The 20,724-nt window shown below is 56.9% G+C and overlaps 1 protein-coding gene across 7 annotated transcripts in view; it reads left to right on the forward strand.

The window, feature by feature from the left end:
- LOC117647938 (protein shank) overlaps positions 1 to 20,724 on the forward strand; it is a 102,566-nt gene that overhangs the window by 54,445 nt on the left and 27,397 nt on the right. For 4 of the 7 annotated variants that reach the window (XM_034389931.1, XM_034389936.1, XM_034389932.1 and 1 more), the window contains exon 2: positions 5,128 to 5,160. The exons of 1 other annotated variant lie outside the window; for it this stretch is intronic. In XM_034389931.1, coding sequence (XP_034245822.1) covers positions 5,128 to 5,160 — 33 coding nt within the window. Of the gene's footprint in view, positions 1 to 4,171; positions 4,368 to 5,127; positions 5,161 to 20,724 lie in introns of those variants that run through there. 2 more of the 7 variants (XM_034389933.1, XM_034389934.1) reach the window with 2 other exon arrangements.

Here is a 20,724-nt window from a genome sequence, read left to right on the forward strand (position 1 = left end):
AGTACCTCTTACTTGTCGACCAAATGGTATGAACTTCCTTACTCAGACGAGGAAAATTGCGACACTCGCAATTGGATGATAAAGATTTCATGGTGGCCATCTCAGCAATTGTAATATCCTCTGCGTTCAAGATTGTAGTTATGTTCACGACTCTTTCAATCTCAGTGTGTCATTTGGGGTTGAGAGTAAACTTGGGCACAGCGAGGACCACCTTCTCGACGAACGCAGCCCACTTTTCACTTTCCGCGCGGCTCGTTCGAGATCTCGTTCGAGATCTCGTTCGAGGGCTCGCGCCGTCCCACCGTTGATGAGTCAGTCTCTTCCTACGCGTCGCCTGACTGAGCTCGCCGCGCCGCGCCCTGGAAAAGAGTACCAGGACGTTAAAAGCCGCTCCGCTTTTTACTCCCGGGGCGTGGTCGTGAACTTGACCAAGGTTCAAATACCAGAGATTTCTTTTTTAAGTTTTTATTTTTAGTGTTCTATCTTTTAGATGCTGTTTTTGTCTGCTAGGTTATTTGTGGAAGTAGCAGCATGTCTAGAAGACATTGAGGAAATGAGGAAAATTTGTGAGCCAGCGAACGTGTTAGCTGTCTGGCCGTCTCGCTCAGACACTTCCCTCCTGTCAGGCTGCCGCAGCGGGGATTAGCGGGCATCTTGCTTTCTCTCTCACTCCGTCATTGTTCCTGTCTGATTAGATTACGCTCGATCCCACTGCATGCTCGGTCCACGGTGCTCTCGCTGCTCATTTTTGCGAGTGAAGCCCCGGCCAGGACGCTTGCTGCATCCGCTTGTTCGCAATTTAAGCTAATTAGAAGGAGTTTGAGATTGTGTCGCAGCCGCAGCGCACTTCTGCCGGAAGAACGTACTCGAGGCACTCCACGCTTCGATGAGAGTGTGCTCGAGTCTCTGCACCGGCACTGCACTTCAACTGACCCACATCGCACTGTGGGTAAGAAGACCGGTGGAGGTGCTCAAAATCCTGGACGCATTTTGAGTCGCTAAAAGGGACTTGAACTGAACTTGGGACCCCACCAATGGATTGCTCTCCGAACGAGGAACCCATTGGAAGGGTCACACATTGGGTTAGAGTCCTGTTAAGGGACTCTGGAGCTCAAGCCGCGTCCAGAATTTGGGCCGCGTTTTCTGGCCCTCAGTGCAACGACAGACATCCACGTATTTCCCAAAAGTAAGCAGCTGATGGACCCCGTTTCCCAAATGGATGTCTTAGTCAAGTGGTTCCAAACTGGGGCGGCCCCGTGTCGTGTCGTGTCCCTCCTTGTTAGGCCCGTGTCGTCCAAACGACTCAAACTAATTCCTGACAAGTTCCCCTTGCGCCTTGCGACACCGCCTGCCCTGACACCGGGCCTTTTCCGCCGAATAGGACAGGCCGTTGTGGGTGTGCTGCCACTCTTTGTGTGCGTGTGTGTGTGTGGTGCCGTATAACACATGCTTCCGGTAGCAGCGGCCACAATGCGACATAATAAATGCGTGACTTTGTTCATAAAATTGCTAAAAATATCATTTTATTGTCTGGGTAACAATCTATTATACGGACTGTACGTGGTGTGTGCGTGCGTGTGTGTGTTCGTGTGTGTGTTCATGTGCTGCGCAGTGGCCGTGAAGGCAGCCACCGAATAAGATCCTGGCCGTCCAAATTAATGCCTGGGATTACAGTGTTGGGCCAGCAGGGGGCGATCGCTCCTCGCTGGTTCGGATTGCTGCGTACCACCTTCGGCAGCTTCTTCTTCTCCTCCTCCTTCTTCTTCTTCTTCTTCTTCTTCTTCTTCTTCTTCTTCTTCTTCTTCTCTCGGGCGCTATTCTTTGCTGTAACGATCATCTTGAATTTGTTCCGGGACGGCGACGGCACGTCGTGGATTACTTCCTCGAATACCGTGCGGCTGCTGTTGGCCCCCTGTTCCGAAAATCTGTACATTACTTCCTTTTGAGTGAGACATTTTTAAGAGTGTGGAAAAGCGGTTTGTTTCAAATATCCTGAGATGATTTTAGTTTTTTTTACAGTTTTTTTATGAACCAATTTTAAATGTCATCGAGAGAGACAATCATAGAAACTTTATCCAACCGCTGACTCCGAAACACGGTCTTTTCGTGATTGTTTTCGGCTCCTTTTCCCATTGTGTTCCCCTTTCCCTCTCGTTTCCCTGCCCCCGCACGGCACGGCTCGGCCGCTCTTTTATCCCCCCGTCAAATAAATCAGCCTCCGTTTCGGCGGCCATCGGCGTCCTTGAGTCGTCGTCATCGCGGACGTGCCGCGGCCCGGTGGCACGTCGTGGCACGTCGACGGCGAGGTGGTGGGGGCAGTTCGTCGGCACCCCGCACCTGTTGGCGTGGAGCCGCCGCGCCGCCGGCCATGCCCAAGTAGTGCACATTCATCACGACCAGCCGCCAGTCGCCCGATCCCAAAGGATCGTTTCGTCGCTCTGTCTCTCTCGCGCTCACGGGGTGTCTCCTAGATGTGCGAGCGAGACACAGCGACGAAGCGACACTTGGAAATGGCTGGGCAGGCGCCGCGGTCCTGGACGTCCTGGACGGTCGCGGGCGTGGCGGTGAGGAGGTAGAGCCTTAGTAATTTATCGATCTGTGCTTTTGCGCAGCAAGTCGCGCATTATCAGCTATTCGCTCTGATTTGTAGCTCCGCCGCCAATCTTCGACGCGATTGCGCGCCGTTTTTTGTTTGGCGGTTGGCAGCGCGTGGGGCTGTGTTTTTGTTTGGCCTGTGGCAGCGCGTGGGACTCTGGGATGAACGTGATGCGTCGATAACCAGGAAATGTCGTGTGCCAATCCAGAGCACATGGTTCAAAGTAGCATTTGTGTCCTTGGAAGTGCGATTTGCCTCGGGTATGCGTGTTGCAGAGCACGGCAGGTAGAATCAGCACACTCCAAGTAGAGTCAGCAGCACACTCCAGGTAGAGTCGCCACACTCAAGGTGGAGTCACCTTATTGAAGGTAAAGTCACCACACTCAAGGTAGAGTCACCACCACACTCAAGGCAGAGTCACCACACTCCAGGTACAGTCAGCACACATTCCACACAGTGCCCTTCCAAGGATTCTCCAGGACGTGTGTATGTTTAGCACGCGTTGGATCGCGTCTCGGATCATGCAGTGCGGTTTCGTGAAAGATGTGCAGACTACGTGGTTTCCCGGCCGTGTTGCGACGGCGCTGCAATTTTCTAGGTTTGGCTCGAGTCATATGGAAATGCGGCGCCTTGTTGACCCTACTCGAGAAGAATTGTGAAAACGGTTTCTCGGCACGTTTTTGTGCAGGTTTAAGTAGAGAGAGGGAGGGAGAGGGCATGTAGAGTGCATGCTCTGCCCCGCTCATTCTTTACTTTGGTCCGTACGAGGGCCTTGCGGTCTAGACTCTTTCCAGCAATTGGGCTACCGGACGATTGCTTGATTGCAACCGCAGTTCGTTTTCCCCTGGCCTTGGTGCAATATGCGTGTCAGATTGCACGTTCTATAATTAGTAATCCCTGAAGCCCCGCCACAGAGATAACCGCATTGCACAGGACACTTCCCTGCAAAAACTACTGCAAGAACGAAGCACCGAGGTTCCCTGCACTTATCGTTCAAACTTACGCGGCTATTTGTTCAGGCAGCAACAAAAAACTACCGCTAAGCAGTGGGTATTCGTCTCGGATTGGCTGTTACACTTTTGCCGGGTGATGACAGCTGCGGGGTTAAACACTGGCTAGGTGTTGTCTGACCTTTCAGCCACACTCATTTCTTTGCTTGCACTGTGTCCCTGCTGTCGAAGAGGCCTGGATGAGGGGATTACCGTTTGAAAGGTTACCCAGATGCACAGGACGTGTGCATTTTCCCCGCCAATTACCAAATCAATGATTTTTTTAAAGAAAAAAAAAAACAGACTAAAAAGTAGCAGAAATAAGATATTTTGAACATGTCCCGTTTGTAGGTTTGTTTATCAGACATATGCTTGAGGAAAAGATGTATTCAAAATGATGTTCTCACCAAACGCTGCGACGACCCAAGTTCTTTATTGCAGTGCATTGCGTCAGGCTGTGCGCACGTACGCCAGCCAGCTCAGCTCGTATCAATTATCAATGGCATTCGGCGATCCACCTTTCTTGTTGTTCCCGCGCAAAGGGCCCGGTGGGTGTTTACCGTGACGTGGGCAGATAAGGCCTGAGAGGCGCAGTCTTGGCGGTATCGTCCCGCGAGTCGCACGCGTTCACTGAGATCGTCCTGCCGCGCAGCCTTCGCCAACTCGCTTCGTTCCGACGCGCACTTTGTGTCCACTTGTTGTGTCTACGTCTCTGTCGCCTGAGGCAGAGCAGAAGGGTTCAGCTTCAAGGCCAGCTTCGCCTTCCCGAGGCAACATGCAAGGTGAATGTTACTGCAAATCGTCAGGGGCACCGGATCCAGGATTCTCTCAAGGACGGAGTAATGTAGTGTGTCCTGCCTGCATACAGGGGCGAACATGTTATTTTCGCGTTTCTAGACACATCTTGAGCTCCAAAGCCACTCGGACCCCACCAATGGATTGCTCTCTGAACGAGGAATTCATTAGTGGTGCCACACTTTTGAATCAAGTCCTGTTTAGCGACTCTGGAGCTCAAAACGCGTCCAAAATTTTCACCGCCTGCACCGATCTTCCTGGCCCTACCTCGTATCCGACGAGGCCTCCGCTTCCCTTTCCCCTGACCCGCCCCTGAGGGTCACCCTTTTCAAGGAGGACAACTGTGACAGTGTGACTGGCTGAATGTCTGACATATCCGCCGCGACTCATCCTTTTATTACTTTTATTTCGCTCTCCGTCATTTCCCCTTTCTCCCCGTCCGTGACGTTGCCAGCCCACGCCCTGTGATTGCCTTGTTGTTGGAATGGGGCTTTCCGATTGGTGGAATAATGCGCCTGGTTTCGTGTAGCAGACGGACGAAGAACGTGACGGAGGTACCCGCCTTTCGTACAGTGCCTCGGAGTGCGCAACATTTTTTAAACGGCCCTCTGCAGTGTTTGGGAAAGACAGGGTATCTTTGTTGCGCAACTCAATAATAGTTTTCATTCCTCTCTTTTTCTCTCTCTGGCGAGTATCCCCGACGCGTGTAGCTCTCTCTCACCAGGACATTTGTTTCTTTGATTACAGGTGAGGTCCGCGACCGTCCAGAGGCGTATCACAGTGAGTCACAACAAAAGAGGCGAATTATTTCTATCACCGCCCTGTCGGCGGGTAACTAGGGATTACCTCGACCTGCAGCTCCATTGAGGTGTGTCATTTCGGACCTTCCCGCGCTGTAAAGGTCACACAGTAGAGACACTCACGTCACCGCCCAGTGGGTCAGAACACCGATGGAGGCAGTCAAAATCCCGGACGCGTTTTGAGCTCCAGAGTCGCTAAATGCGCCTCGAACCAAAGTTGTGACCCCACCAATGGATTCCTCTCCGAACGAGGAATCCATTGGTGGGGTGACACGTTCCGTACGAGTCGTGTTTAGCGTCTCTAGACCCCAAAACGCGTCCAGAGTTTTGGCCACCTGCGCCGGTCTCCTGGCCCTTTGCTGTGGGGCACTCATCGCGCGAGTGAGTTCTGGAAGCACAGTGCACTTCCGCCCGGCGTGCCACCTTTTAGGGTGGGGGCCCTTCTAGGGGCCCTTCTAGTGCGGCGCGCGCCGCCGGTCAGAGCCGCCCGTTGCCTCACACCGTTGTTTGCGAGGTGTGCGCAGGAACGCGCCCAGCACGCTGGAGGGGACGGAGCCCCCCCGACGAGCGAAGCGAGTCTCTCCCTCTCGCGCTCACGGGGCCTTCGGTGCAAGTGCGCGCGAGACGGGGCGACTGGAACGACTCTCGGAATCAGTGTGCAGACGGACTGTCGATAGAAAGGAGCTGGCCGCAGCTCCACTTGCTGCAGGCCCTCGGGCCTGGGACGACCTGTGTGGTAACCATGGCAACCGTAGCACTGTAACTACGGCAACGACGTGCGTTATGTATGCGTTATGCGAGACGCACCAATTCGCCCGAGCCATGGCAGGGCCATTGTTATCCTCCTTTGCCTACACTGTTTTAAAATGGTGATCCGGCACTCAGTGGGCCGGAGCACCGGTGGAGGCGGCCAAATTTCTGGACTAGTTTTGAGCTCCAGCGTCGCTTAACAGGACTCGAACCGAACGTATGACCTCACCAAGGGATTCCTCGTTCGGAGAGCAATCCATTGGTCACACCGACACCTCCTAGGAACAAGCGGCTATCTTCCGGGAGCTTCCAGACACTCGGCTATCTCGCAGTAGCTTTCAGACACTCGGCTATCTTTCAATAGCGTCCAGACACTCGGCTATCTTTCTGAGCCCTTCGGAGACTCGGCTAACTGCTTTTCCCACTTCCCGAGTTTGGGTGCATATATATTTTAAACCAGCTGAAATGCCCTCACCGGGACCTAACCAAAATGTGTCAAAAGTTTGTCAGAGTAGATTAAAATCATGGCGTGAGCATGTCTTGATGAGTGTTACAAAGAAAAACGCTATCGAAAGGACAACCCTAACCTCTCCGCAGAAGTCAGTTAGCCGAGTCTCCGAAGCTCTCTGGAAGTTAGCCGAGTGTCTGGACGCAATTGAAAGATAGCCGAGTGTCTGGAAGCTACTGAGAGATAGCCGAGTGTCTGGAAGCTCCTGGAAGATAGCCGCTTGTTCCTAGGGGGTGTCGACACGTTTCGTTCGAGTCCCATTTAGCGACGCAGCAGCTCAAATCGAGTCAAGTGATTTTACCATCTCCTGGTCGTCTGGCCCAGTCAGGGGCAAGACAAACCTCACCTCAAGATTCTCGTTCAAGTGAACCTCTGCAATGCATGGATTTGTGGTTGTTCCTGGTAAAGTGTTCCCCTTTTACACAGGTGGTTGTTCATAGACAGACAGACAGACACGAAGGAACAGTCAGGCAGACACGTGTGAGGTGCTTCAAGGAAGTCACCCAATGCGTTCGGCACAGCCAACGCCTCCCGGGCTCCTGACGTAACCCAAATGGGATCGGACTCGTATCTTATTTGGCTCATCCATTAAGGCCGTTGGCTCAGCTTTCTGGCAGTGCCATTGGACGCTCGCGAGGCGACGCTAGCGACGCCCACCGCAGCAGACTGATTCTGAGAGTCGTCGCTCTGTCTCTCTCGCACCCATACAGGACGCCCCGTGAGTGCGAGAGAGACAGCGCGACGACTCTCGGGATCAGACTGCAGGCTCCGTTTCCTCATTATATCTCCGATCGGTATGACTAACCCTGATAGTGTAGTGGCAGACAGGCCGGCAGCCCGGCCGGACCCATGGGTGGACAGGGTTCCGTTGGCCGGCACACTGCTGGGCTGGTCACGTCCACGGAGAATGCATACGGAAATATTCAGAACGCGGACGGAGGTGACCGTGGCTGGGACTGGACTCAGGGAACCTAGAAAGCAATTTTCTACATTTTGAGCTCCATAGTCACCAAACAATACTCGAACCGAACGTGTGACCCCACCAATGGATACCTCACGTGGAGAGCAATCCATTGGTGGGGTCACACGATCGGTTCGAGTCCCATTTAGCGACTCTGGAGCTCAAAACGCGTCTGGTATTTCGACCGCCTCCACCGGTCTTCTGGCCCACAGTGGGTAAGTCGTAGCCAACGCGGGAAATTGCGTCACCTGCTCGGAGTCCCTCTCTCTTGCAGTGCGCCAGCCACGCTGCATGCGGTCCTCTAAATGAGCGTCCCTCCGACTTGGCGAGCGCTTCCAGGTTACCGAACGTGTGTCCCCGCGCCCTGCCCTGCCCGGCCCTATCGCCCAAACGGATCTATCTAGGACGAGACGAGGTGGGTTTCCCGAAAGCCGGCCACGCCAAGCGGGGCGAAGGAAGGCGGGCCGCACACGCGCTTCTTGCAAAACGCCACCGAACGGCCCTACATGGCGGGGCCGCACAGTGGGCCAGAAGACCGGTGGAGGCGGCCGAAACTCCAGACGCGTTTTGAGCTCCAGAGTCGCTGAATGGGACTCGAACCGAGCGTTCCCCACCAATGGATTCCTCATTCGGAGAGCAGTCCATTGGTGGGGTCACACGTTCGGTTCGAGTCCCATTTAGCGACTCTGGAGCTCAAAACGCGTCCGGAGTTTTGGCCGCCTCTACCGGTCTTCTGGCCCACCGTGGGCCGGGCGGGGCCGGGCAGAGCGGCTTCGGACTGCACTCCTCTCGTTGTTGGGCTCGCCCACAGCTCGCGAGTACGCGGCGGGCCAATAAACCGGTGACGTATCGGAGGCCCTGAGACAATGGCGCAGGCCTTGAGCGTGTAGTCCTGATTCCGAGAGTCGTTTTCGTCGCTGTCTCCCTCGCGCTCGAGCGGCGTCCATAATGGTGCGTTAGAGACACACCGACGAAAACGACTCTCGGAATCAGTCTGCCTTCTGCTCCGAGCCCTCTGGACTCTTTCGCTATCGGCCGGAGTTTGTCAGCGGGCAGGGGCACCAGGACACTCACTCCACTCAAACCCCAAGTCACGTATTCGCGTCAAAGTCAAAGTGGCCCTAAAAGTCAGGGCCTCATTTTCTCCCCTTCTTCTCCCGCCTTTTTCTTTTGGCGAGCGTCGTGCTGCGGTGGCGATTCCGTGACTTGGCGCCATTCTGATTTCGCCTCACGCAGAGAGACGCTCTCCGTTTTGTCTCGTGTTCCCGGCGCAGTGTCGTCGAACACACTAAATTACCGTGTCGTAGCATTTTGCCCATAGCTTCTCAGTGGGCCAGAGGACCGGAGCAGGCGGCTGAAATCCCGGACGCGTTTTGAGCTCCAGAGTCGCTGAAAGGGACTCGAACCGAACGTGTGACCCCACCAATGGATTGCTCTCGGATCGAGAAATCCATAGGTGGGGTCACACGTTCGGTTCGAGTCCCATTTAGCGACTCTGGAGCTCAAAACGCGTCTAGAGTTCTGGCCGCCTCCACCGGTCTTCAGGCCCCACTGTGGGCCCAAGCAGTAGTTCTCGTCGTTCGAAGGACCGTGAACTTGATCTTGCCTCATTGCGGTGGTCACTGGCCAGTCGAGCAGCGGTCGCTCTACGACACGCGGTCCGGACGCCGCCATGGAGTGGTCATTCCCTGGCCATTGGGCCGTGGTCACTGGAATGGTCACTGGAATGGTCATGCCTCCATCACGCGCCGCCCATTCCCCGCCCGTGCGTCATGGTCGCGGCGCCCTGCGGACCGACTCCGAGAGTCGTTTTCGTCGCTCTGTCTCTCTCGCACTCACGGTGCGGCCCACAAGCGTGCGACAGAGACGGATGGCGACGAAGTCGTGACTCGGTGGTGTGACACCGGCCGCGGCATAATGCGACCGGAGGTATCGACTGACGCCAGGCTGATGCCGCCGAGGGAGGGCCTGTCTCTCTCGCACCCTCAGGGCACGCCCCACGAGTGCGACAGAGACAGAGACATCCCACTTCGGAATCGGTCTGCGGTCTACCTCGCCGGCCACCCCTTAACCCTTCTTCGAGGAAAACACACACATACACACACACACACACATCGTGTGCGACAGTTTTCCGTAAACCGACTCGCGTCGCGCCGTCCCACCGCGAAACGCCGCACAGTGGGCCAGAAGACCGGTGTAGGCGACCAAAACTCTAGACGCGTTATAAGCTCCAGAGCCGCTGAACAGGGCTCGAAGCGTACGTGTGACCCCACCAATGAATTGCTCTCCGAACGAGCAATCCATTGGTGGGGTTACACGTTCGGTTCGAGTCCCATTTAGCGACTCTGGGGCTCGAACCGCGTCTGGAGTTTGGGCCGCCTCCACCGGTCTTCTGGCCCACTGTGCGGCGCGCGAGGCAGTGCGAGGCGCTCGCGCTCACTCGCACTATCAGTGCGGTTTTATCAGCGAGTGACGTCGCGGTGGCGCTCGACGAGGAGGGGAGCTTTACCTTTACTAGCGGCCGGGGACCGATAGAGGCCACGCCAGATTTTGGGCACCGCGGTCGTGGCGCCGGCGGGGCGGCCGCGCGTCCTTGGCGGGGCCAGTGACTGATTCCGAGAGTCGTTTTCGTCGCTCTGTCCCTCTCGCACCTCCACGGGACGCCCCGTGAGTGCGAGAGAGGCAGAGTGACTAAATCGACTCTCGGAATCTGTCTACAGGCGAAACCGCAGCCCTGGGGAAGGGAGACCGGAAATGACTGCCCGCGGATTTAGGGTCACTCGAAAAAATCGTGTGCCGATGCAAGACAGAGTCGCTAAAAGACACTCGAACCGAACATGTGGCCCCACCAATGGATTGCTCTCCGAACGAGGAATCCATTGGTGGGGTCACACGTTCGGTTCGAGTCCCATTTAGCGACTCTGGCGCTCAAAACGCGTCTAGAGTTTTGGCCGCCTGCGCCGGTCTTCTGGCCCACTGTGTCGGCCGGCCCGAGTTCCTCGAGGTGGCCGACGACGCCCCGGAACACGATGCTTATCGCGGAGTGCCGCGGAGTGCCGATACCCCCCGGGCCCCCAGGATACCCCGGACACCTCCGGAAGGCTTTGGGGCCTCGGCAAGACTCGGCAACGCGGCGCTGCCCTGGCGCTGCCCGGCACGCGAGCCGGCCATATCCCTTTCCCGCAGCCAGTGAAAGGGAGTCCCAAAACGGGGCGAACCGCGACGACACGCCAGGCCCGGCCCACGGCCTGGCCTGTGCCCCGGACTACAGTGTAGCAAGGCTGGCTGGAGTGTAGCAGTGGGTGTGCCAAAGGTAGCGCTGGAGCGTATACCGAAGGTGCTTGTGTGCCTTATCGGCTGGCGCCGCCACGCCGCACAGTTGGCCAGGAGACCGGTGGAGGGGGTCAAAACTCCAGACGCGTTTTGAGCTCCAGAGTCGCCAAATGGGACTTGAACCGAACGTGTGACCCCACCAATGGATTGCTCTCCGAACGAGGAATCCATTGGTGGGGTTACACATTCGATTCGAGTCCCATTCAGCGACTCTGGAGCTCAAAACGCGTCTGGGATTTTGGCCACCTTCACCGGTCTTCTGGCCCACTGTGCGCCAATGGAACAGGCCACTGGCGGCGATGCGCTATGATCGGCGTGCCCTTGTTACCCCGGTCCGTCCTGGTGCCTCTTGGCGCCATCCGGCGGAAGGAAGCCAGCCATCGGCCCGTCTGCCGCCCCTTGCCGTCGCTCTGTCTCTCTCGCACTCACCGGGTGCCCGCCGAGTGCGATAGAGACAGAGCGACGAACGGCGTGAATCGGCGGCGGCGATGCCGGTGACCTAGCAGCGTATGAGTGGCTGCCGTGATACGACTACCTCCAGTCCGATCCCAACCACAGCGGTCGCTCTGTCTCTCTCGCACTCGCGGGCTGCCGCGAAGGTGTGCGAGAGAGACAGAGCTAGCCGCGGCGCCGCGGCCACGCTCTCGGCCTTCTGGTCGTTCTCGCTCGCTCCAAAGTGCAGTGCTGCCCACGCGCTGCCGGGTCGCTGCGGCTTGTCCTGGCCGGGCGGGCCGGCCGGACTGGGTGGCGTCCGAGGGAGGCGGCTGGCGACGCAGCCTGCCCCGGCCTTGGTTGCCCTGCCTACCCTGGTCTAGCCGCTACACTGTGGCTCCAGCAGCGGCGAACCGCGTAAGGCGCCGGTCGGTCAAGAGAAACACGTACGCACTAACACCGCGCAGGTCTCAACACCAACACGCACAGTGGGCCAGAAGACCGGTGGAGGCGGCCGAAACTCTAGACGCGTTTTGAGCTCCAGAGTCGCTAAATGGGACTCGAACCGAACGTGTGACCCCACCAATGGATTCCTCGTTCAGAGAGCAATCCTTTGGTGGGGTCACACGTTCGGCTCGAGTCCGATTTTGCGACTCTGGAGCTCAAAACGCGTCTGGAGTTTCGGCCGCCTCCACCGGTCTTCTGGCCCACTGTGGACCATTGACGTGTGAGCATTGCGATCGAGACGCCGCTTGCCTTCTGCAACGGTGCAGTAATTAAGACTGGTGAGGCAAACAACAACAGTGGATGTCCCGTTGCCTCCGGGAAGCGCGTCGTGTAGTGTGCGATCTGAAGGGCCGTGCAGCAGACTGATGCCGAGAGTCGTCGCTCTGTCCCTCTCGCACTCATGGGGCGTTCCGTGTAGGTGCGAGAGAGAGAGAGAGAGAGAGAGAGAGAGAGAGAGAGAGAGAGAGAGAGAGAGAGAGAGAGAGAGAGAGAGTCAGTCTCCTGCTGCAAGCCGCGCGGTGCGCCAGTTGGTGCAGTCGCCTGCACCTGTCCACGGTTCGACGCCGGCGCGCCGCCGCCACACTAGAAACGGGGTGAAGGTGAGAGGCGGGACGAGAACTGATGCGTAGCTCTGAACGGAAAACCTACTTTATTTTATACTGATATATTTTTAATTTTTTTAAATTTTTATGTTTTTTGTTTTGTTTTTAAAAAATATGCTTGTAAACTTCAAGAAATGTTCTCACATGAGGTAGTGCTTACAACCAATCGGTTGCTTTAGCTTAAGCTTCGTGACCGCCTTTTGCTGTTTTCTTTTTCTTTCTCTCTCTTATTTAGCCGGCTGATGAGCCGCCCACGTCTCACGGTGTTAACCCCGTGATTAGCGACCCTTTTAATTTTTTTGGCACTCTGTGCCGCACTGTGCGTGTCGTGTGTCGAAAGTCGGGGTAGAAATTGATTAAGATGGGCTAATGCCTGGCTTCGTGTTCATTCACCGACTGCTCCACGCAAAAAATAAAAGCCGTGTTGTCTGTTGATTGTTTTTCCTGCGGCCTACAGTGGGCCAGAAGGCCGGCGGAGGCGGGCAAAACTCCAGACGCGTTTTTGAGCTCCAGAGTCACTAAATGGGACATGATCTGAATGTGTGACCCCACCAATGGATTTTTCGTTCGGAGAGCTATCCATTGGTGGGGTCACACGTTCGGTTCGAGTCCCATTTAGCGACTCTGGAGCTCAAAACGCGTCTGGAGTTTCGCCCGCCTCCGCCGGTCTTCTGGCCCACTGTGCGCGCAGGCCGAGGCACGGCACTGGCAGGCACTGGCTCATGAACTTGGCGGAATGTGTGTCACCGCCGAGATGAGCCGGAAATGCTCCGCCTTCGGCAGGGAATTGAAAGGCCAGGCATTCTTCCGATTCTGTACCTTTGAGCCTTTGAGAGCGCGGAGCGGAGCGGAGCGCTCAAAGTGGAGAAAAAAGAAACAATGTTGGCTGGCCTGGGGCTGCATTTCTTGCCCCGCCTCCACCGGTGTGGTCTCTGGGTCGCGCCTGTCGACCCGCGAGAGCGAGTGAGAGGCATTGCGGCGCTGCTCGCTGTCTCTCTCGCACTCACGTCGCGCACGGTGCAGGCGCGAGAGAGACAGAGCGGGATCTGCTAGCGGCGCTGGGGGCATTAGGAAGTTTGACCGGGGCGTTTTCTCGCCGCTACCAACTTGGCCTGGCTAATTTCCTGCGGGGCTCCCTGACGGCCTGACGCATCGCGGGGCTCGACGCCACACCGCGGACGCCGCGGACGGAGTCGGGTCAAGCCATCCGGTGACCTTTCAAAAGAAGCTCCCGGCCGCCGTGGCGGCGTGTGGCTCGCCCTGCAGTCGGTTTCGCCGCTCTGTCTCTCTCGCACTCATCACAGTGGGCCAGAAGACAGGTGGAGGCGGCCGAAATCCCGGACGCGTTTTGAGCTCCAGAGTCGCTAAATGGGACTCGAACCGAACGTGTGACCCCAACAATGGATTGCTCTCCGGACGAGCAATCCATTGGTGGGGTCACACGTTCGGTTCGAGCCCCATTTAGCGACTCTGGAGCTCAAAACGCGTCTAGGGTTTTGGCCGCCCCCACCGGTCCTCTGGCCCACTGTGATGAGTGCGGCGCTCCTGCAGCCACCGCGCTGTGGTTGCCATGGACACCACCTCATCAAGGCAGAGTGCGCGGGGTGGAACGACGCGGTGCGACGCCCCCGTTCTACGCCGCAGTGTGGCGCTACACTATACAGTACCTCGCACCGCCGCAGCGGGGAACTATCAGCGGATTCGCGTGGCAGTACCCGCCCACACGTTTCTCCAACGACACTGCCAAAAAAGGTCGTCCTTTCGTGACAAAAATCGTGGACTCGTCACTTGAAAATGACGCTGGATGATGCGACAACTTCATCACACACTGACGAAAGTCTCGTCAAAGCTTCTGAACTAAGTTAATGGATGTGAAAAGCTGTATTTTGAAATTGTCATGAAGCGACAACCAAAATTTTCACTGTGTCGCTACGGAACAACTCATTGTCGTTTAAGCCTGTATCTCATGAGCTCTGCCCACTGCCGTGTTTTCACTGCGAGTAACTCCACCTCGGAAGCGACCCTCCGATCGTTTTCGTCCTTGCAAGGCGGCCGCAACTCTCGCAGTGTAGGAGATAGCGCCCATTTTGGCGTCCTGGTTGTCCTGCAGGACCCTGGTGCCTCGCGTGAGGGAGTCCTAGCATTGCACGCGTCGGCCTGACCCCTGGACCTGCCGCTGCTGTTTACATCCGGGCTGGCCTCTCTAAAAGGCTCGCACAGTGGGTCAGAAGACCGGTGGGGTAGTCAGAATCCCGGACGCGTTTTGAGCTCCAGAGTCGCTAAATGGGACTCGAACCGAACGTATGACCCCACCAATGGATTGCTCTCCGAACGAGGAATCCATTGGTGGGGTCACACGTTCGGTTCGAGGTCCATTTGGCGACTCTGGAGCTCAAAACGCGTCTAGAGTTCAAAACGCGTCTAGAGTTCAAAACGCGTCTAGAGTTTTGGCCGCCTCCACCGGTCTTCTGGCAAGTCCTCTGTGCTCGCTGGTGATAGTGCATCCCGCACTGCGATCCCGCGAGCGCACAGCAGGTACCCACTGCATCTCCATACGTACCCACGGGCCCGGCGGCGGCGCGGCGGCGGCGAGGCGGCGGTACGGCGTCCGAGCGAGGCGCGGGCTCCGCCAGCGAGTAGCCGCGACCCGTTACCTGTCAAACGGACTCGCCATCTCGGGAAAGGGGGGCGGGGGCCGTGGGGGAATCGTACCGCAGGCATCTCACCTCCTACACTACACAGCGAGCCCTTTAGAGGGGCTTAGAGAGGCCAGCACGGATGTAAACAGCAGGCGCACAGTGCGCCAGAAGACCGGTGGAGGCGGTCAAAGTTGTAGATGCGTTTTGAGCTCCAGAGTCGCTAAATGGGACTCGAACCGAACGTGTGACCCCACCAATGGATTCCTCGTTCGGAGAGCAATCCATTGGTGGGGTCATACGTTCGGTTCGAGTCCCATTTAGCGACTCTGGAGCTCAAAACGCGTGACTCGGGCGGCGTTTTCATATCACTACGCCCGTATCGCACTGACCAGCACCCATTACCTGAGTCGCTGTCGCGACCGTCCAAATGTTTCAAAAACACTGAAGCCGTTCTTTGATTCACGGGTTCGATCCCCGGCCGGTGCGGCGGCAATTACTTTTTATCGCTTTTGTCTTGCCTCTCAAAGCGAAACGCGCTGTCCAGCTGTTATGAATGGCGATCGTTTAATTCGCCGTCGTACTTCACGGCCTTCTTGATCCTCGCCGCGTTCCCGGTGAGGTTTTCCAGCTTCCCGGAACCCGCGGGAACCTGCGGGAACCCACGGCACGGCCGGTACGGCGCCGCCTAGAAGACCCCCACGGAGACGTATGGGAGGCCCCGAACTGTGTAATTGGCGGCCAAGCGATGAGGCATTTTGGGGGGAGAGAGAGAGAGAGAGAGAGAGAGAGAGAGACGAAGAAACAGAGATTCGTGTTCGGGGCTCAGCCCGGGCTGGGCATTATGTAAATCGCCATTATTGTCGAAAACTTTGGAAATAATATCTCGCTTTCTCGGCGTTTGAACGTTACTGAACTGAAAATAAAGGAAAAAATTGAATGTGTGCAGTAGAGTGGAGTGAGCCGTCGCACAGTGTGCCAGAAGATCGGTGGTGGCGGCCAATAGTCAAGACGCGTTTTGAGCTCCAGAGTCGCTAAATGGGACTCGAACCGAACGTTTGACCCCACTAATGGATTGCTGTCCTCACAAGGAATTCTTCTGTGGGGTCACAGTTCTAGAGTGCACGCGTGTTGGCCGCCTCCACAGGTCTTCTGCCCCACTGTGCGCCGAGTCTGCAATCTAGGAATGCTGACGTGCTGACGGACCTGCCGTTTCGCAATTTGAAACTCCTTAATCCGCACTGGCCTTCGGCGGTCGCGTCGAGTTGCGCCCGAAGCGTCGTTCGATGTACGTTCGATGAACCGTTCGATGTATCGAATGTGGGCCGTTTTCACGTCGTCTCCGCGGTCGGGTTTCGGAGTCGGTGGCCTCGCCGCCCCCAAGCAGCCACCTCGCTGCGTCGTGGGGTGGCAATGCCCCGGCCACAGTGTGCCAGAAGACCGGTGGAGGCGGCCAAAGCGCTAGACGCGTTTTGAGCTCCTGAGTCGCTGAACAGGACTCGAACCGAACGTGTGACCCCACCAATGGATCCCTCGTTCGGAGAGCAATCCATTGGTGGGGTCACACGTTCGGTTCGAGTCCTATTCAGCGACTCTGGAGCTCAAAACGCGTCCGGGGTTTCGACGGCCTCCGCCGGTCTTCCGGCCCACTGCGGAGCGCTCAGCGCGGGGCCCATAAATGTCACCCCCAGCCGCAACCTGTTGTGGGCCCGCCGACGACCAGCGGCCAGTCCGCCGGCAGTCGGCAGTCGGCCGGCCGCCGCTGCATAACAGGATTACCAGTGCAGGCGTAAGGGTGCACCAGCCGATATTCCGCATGCAAGCACGCACCTCGGCACACGCACTGCAAAAAAAAAAATCAACCAGAAAATCTACTTTTTTTGCACGCCTGAAAAAAAAGAAATACTTGCCTTGGTTTTAACAAAAACAAAAATTCTTGCCCTTCCGCTTTGTAATCTTAACAATTTTTCCTTGTGTGGGGGGGGGGGGGAATCTTCTTTGACTAAGATTTTTTCTGTAAGAAGAAAAAGGAAAACAAAAAATTGTGAAACGTTTTTTTTTCTTGGTCCGTTTGGCATTATTCAACATTTTTTCACGTGCGACTTTTTTTTCATCTTTTTTTTTTCACCCGTTTTGATTTGATTTGTCCGACTGGCACCCGCTCGTCATCCTCTCCCAGCTGACCGTGAAAGCCGCGGATGAAAAAGCGCGCGCTGCTCGTCGCCGGGCGGGAAATTCAAATTCAAAACGATTGCGGGGCTGTCCGTCACCCCGTCACTGCCGGCAGGCCGGATCGGCCGGCTTCAATTTGAATTCATAGTGCGTTTTTTATTATTTTTGTTGTTTTTCTGTTCGTTGACGAGTCGAGCACGGCGCCTCGGAGTGAGCCCAGCCGGGCCGCGTCGGTGCCGTACCGGCAGCCTGGGTCCCACAATGGGAATACGGCTACCTCGCCCGTGTCTTGTTGGGCAACGCGCGCCCGTGTGTCACTTTGTGTGTGTGTGTGTGTGTGTGTGTGTGTGTGTGTGTGTGTGTGTGTGTGTGTGTGTCGCTGTCAATTACCAGGCCATTTCGTCAGGTCCCCGGGACGGAAATCCCCATCGGTCCTCCGCCGCGATTAACAGCCTCATTTTTGGCCCTAAACGGTTTCACGACGCGTGACATTTTGGCCCGGCGACTGATGCCGAGAGTCGTTTCTCTGTCTCCCTCGCACTCGTGGGGCGTCTCGTGTAGGTGCGAGAGAGACAGAGCGACGAAAGCGACTTTTGGAATGAGTCTGGCGGCCCTCGCGCGCGCCGCGCGTGGCCGTCCTAAGTGCCGCCTTGTCGTGACGGTGACGCAAAAGGCCGGAGATTAGGCGGCTAGTATCGGGCGGCGTCAATCCATGTCCCCGAGGACACGCGTCGAGTGGGACCACAGTGGGCCGGATGACCGGTGGAGGCGGACAAAATCCCGGACGCGTTTTGAGCTCCAGAGTCGCTAAACAGGACTCGAACCGAACGTGTGACCCCACCAATGGATTCCTCGTTCGGAGAGCAATCCATTGGTGGGGTCACACGTTCGGTTCGAGTGACACTTAGCGACTCTGGAGCTCAAAACGCGTCTGGAGTTTTGGCTGCGGGCCGCCTGCCAAAGGCCGGGTAGGCAACCACCGCGCTGAGTGCACGGCTGTGCTCTGGTTGGCTGCATTGCCTACCTGCCAGGCGCTGACGCCCGCTTCTACAGTGTGACAGGCTAAGCGACCACAGCTTACTGTCGTAAACGGTTATGGCAGTGTTACACGAGTGGAACTATCCCAAACTGAAGACGCGGGGCATAAGGAAGCAGGCAGGGCCACCAGAAAAAACCATCCAGTTTAATGTGACCGGCTAATCACGACGGCGAGTGGGAGTGGGAGCGAGACAGGCTTGGCGTTCTAACGGCTGGACGGGCCACTGCTAGCGCTGCCATGACCGTGTTGCCGGTCCATTGTTGGCACGCCTGTCGACTTGTAAATGCGACCGTTTAGTTGGCACCACTGGCCCAGATGGGCCCGGCTGCTGCCTGGACGGTGCGCGCTGCCGCCGACGCGCTAACATCGCGGCAAAAACATTGTCGGATGCGTCTCCGTGCCCGTTCCCAGGCCTCTCTCTCTCTCTCTCTCTCTCTCTCTCTCTCTCGTCTCGTGACCGCGTCCAACTTGCACTCATTGTCAGTCGCGTGCTGGACAAGCCGCTCAATTAGGCAGCTGCAGACTGTCTCTCTCGCACTCACACGGAACGCCCGGACGCGCCGTGCGTGCGAGGGAGACAGACTGCCCCAGACGCGACGACGGAAACGGGCGAGTTTCCGAGCCGATCCCGGTCCGTCTCAGCCTCCGTCGCGTCTCGGCGCGTCAATGCACGGTGGGCCAGAAGAAGAATGGTGAGGGTGGTCAAAAGCCCGGACGCGTTTTGAGCTCCAGAGTCGCTAAATGGGACTCGAACCAAACGTGTGACCCCACCAATGGATTGCTCTCCGAACGAGGAATCCATTGGTGTATGGAAGATACGAACTATTTAGTTTGTTAGACGAAGACGATGACACGGGCTGGCTGGCAGGCTGGCTGGCTACTGTCTGACTGGCTGGCTCACTGGCTGCCCGGCTGACTGTCTTACTGGCAGGCTGGCTGGCTCACTGGCTGGCTGGCTCACTGGCTGGCTGGCAGCCTTGTCGCCCTACTTGGTCGCTGCTGCCGCTCTGAGGTGAGCCGGACACTGAGTCGTTACCGCCAGCCGTTTGTCCGTTAATAGGCAAAGCGGTAAGGCAAACTTCCCGTTTAAATACGCGACACTGCGCGCTTGCTTCGACAGGAAAGACGTTCTGTTCTGCATATTTCTTTGTTGTAAAACGTCCAAACGAGGGTTGTTGTCTTGCGGACCGCGCACGGTCGGCCAGGCCAGAAGACCGGTGGAGGCGTTCAAAAGCCCAGACGCGTTTTGAGCTCCATAGTCGCTAAATGGGACTCGAACCGAACGTGTGACCCCACCAATGGATTACTCGTTCGGAGAGCAATCCATTTGTGGGATCACGCGTTCGGTTCAAGTCCCATTTAGCGACTCTGGAGCTCAAAACGCGTCTGGAGTTTCGGCCGCCGGCGCCGGTCTTCTGGCCCACTGTGCGCCGGACGGTCCGTCCTGAAAACACACGGTCCGGGTTGGGCTGGTCGCGCTGACACGACACTGTCACGACACCGCCGCGAGGTTTATGACGCGGACCTGACTGACCATCGATCGCCACGCCACTGTAGCGGCCGTTGCAGTGGTTGCAGCGTTTGCAGCGGTCTGGCGAGCCGCAGGGACCGTAAACGGAGCCTGGATGGAGTGCAAAGGGATGAGTCCCGAGGGGCGGGGCGGGGCGGGGTGGGGCGGGGCGGGGCGGGGCGGGGCCGGTGGCGTTCCCTCGCTTTCAACACATTACACCGTTTATGACGGCCGGGGGGTTTAACCGCGGCGCTGGCGCTTCGCCTGCGCAGTGCAAATCATTATAAAAGGCGGTCCGCCTTCCAGTGTGCTTCCAGCGGCCAGTGCTGCCGACTCCAGCAGCCGGCCTCCAACAAACGCTTCCAGGGCCGCGTCGCTTCCAAGAAGCAGGTGCTGCTCTGTTCCAAAGCCTTTTCATTACCGAGAACAGTAGTTCTTTTTGTAAATTTACGGTAATTCGGGTAACATGCCTAGCCTGCAAATAGTAAATTTAAATTATTCTCACTATGATTTTTTTGGTGTAATAGACAGCGCTGATCATGCCACCTGCTCGTCTCGCAGTGAGGTGGGACGCGTGAGCCAGAGAGAGAGAGAGAGAGAGAGAGAGAGAGAGAGAGAGAGAGAGAGAGAGAGAGACGCGAAATCCACTCCACAGCGTGCGCAAGTCGGTATAATTTTACAGCCATTGCCCGCCGTGTGCCAGCAGTGTGCCACGCTTTGCCAGGCCGGGCCCAGGGGATACAAAGTTGCTGGAATGTTGTGCAAGAGTGAGACGACCACTACACTCGCCTATCGCCCCGAAGGATAGACAAGGACGGGCAGCCCGCCATCAAGGATAAGAAAGATGACAACCCTCGGCAATGCGGCAACTGGGCGATGGTCGACCTGAGTCAACCAGTCTCACGCACAGTGGGCCAGAAGACCGGTGGAGGCGGCCGAAACTCCAGACGCGTTTTGAGCTCCAGAGTCGCTGAATGGGACTCGAACCGAACGTGTGACCCCACCAATGGATTCCTCGTTCGGAGAGCAATCCATTGGTGGGGTCCACTGCTTGCTCTACGCAGAAAATTTGTTTACGAGTTTTTACGGCGCGG

This window comes from Thrips palmi, unplaced genomic scaffold (assembly GCF_012932325.1).
Source record: "Thrips palmi isolate BJ-2018 unplaced genomic scaffold, TpBJ-2018v1 HiC_scaffold_3, whole genome shotgun sequence".
Classification (NCBI taxonomy): domain Eukaryota; kingdom Metazoa; phylum Arthropoda; class Insecta; order Thysanoptera; family Thripidae; genus Thrips; species Thrips palmi.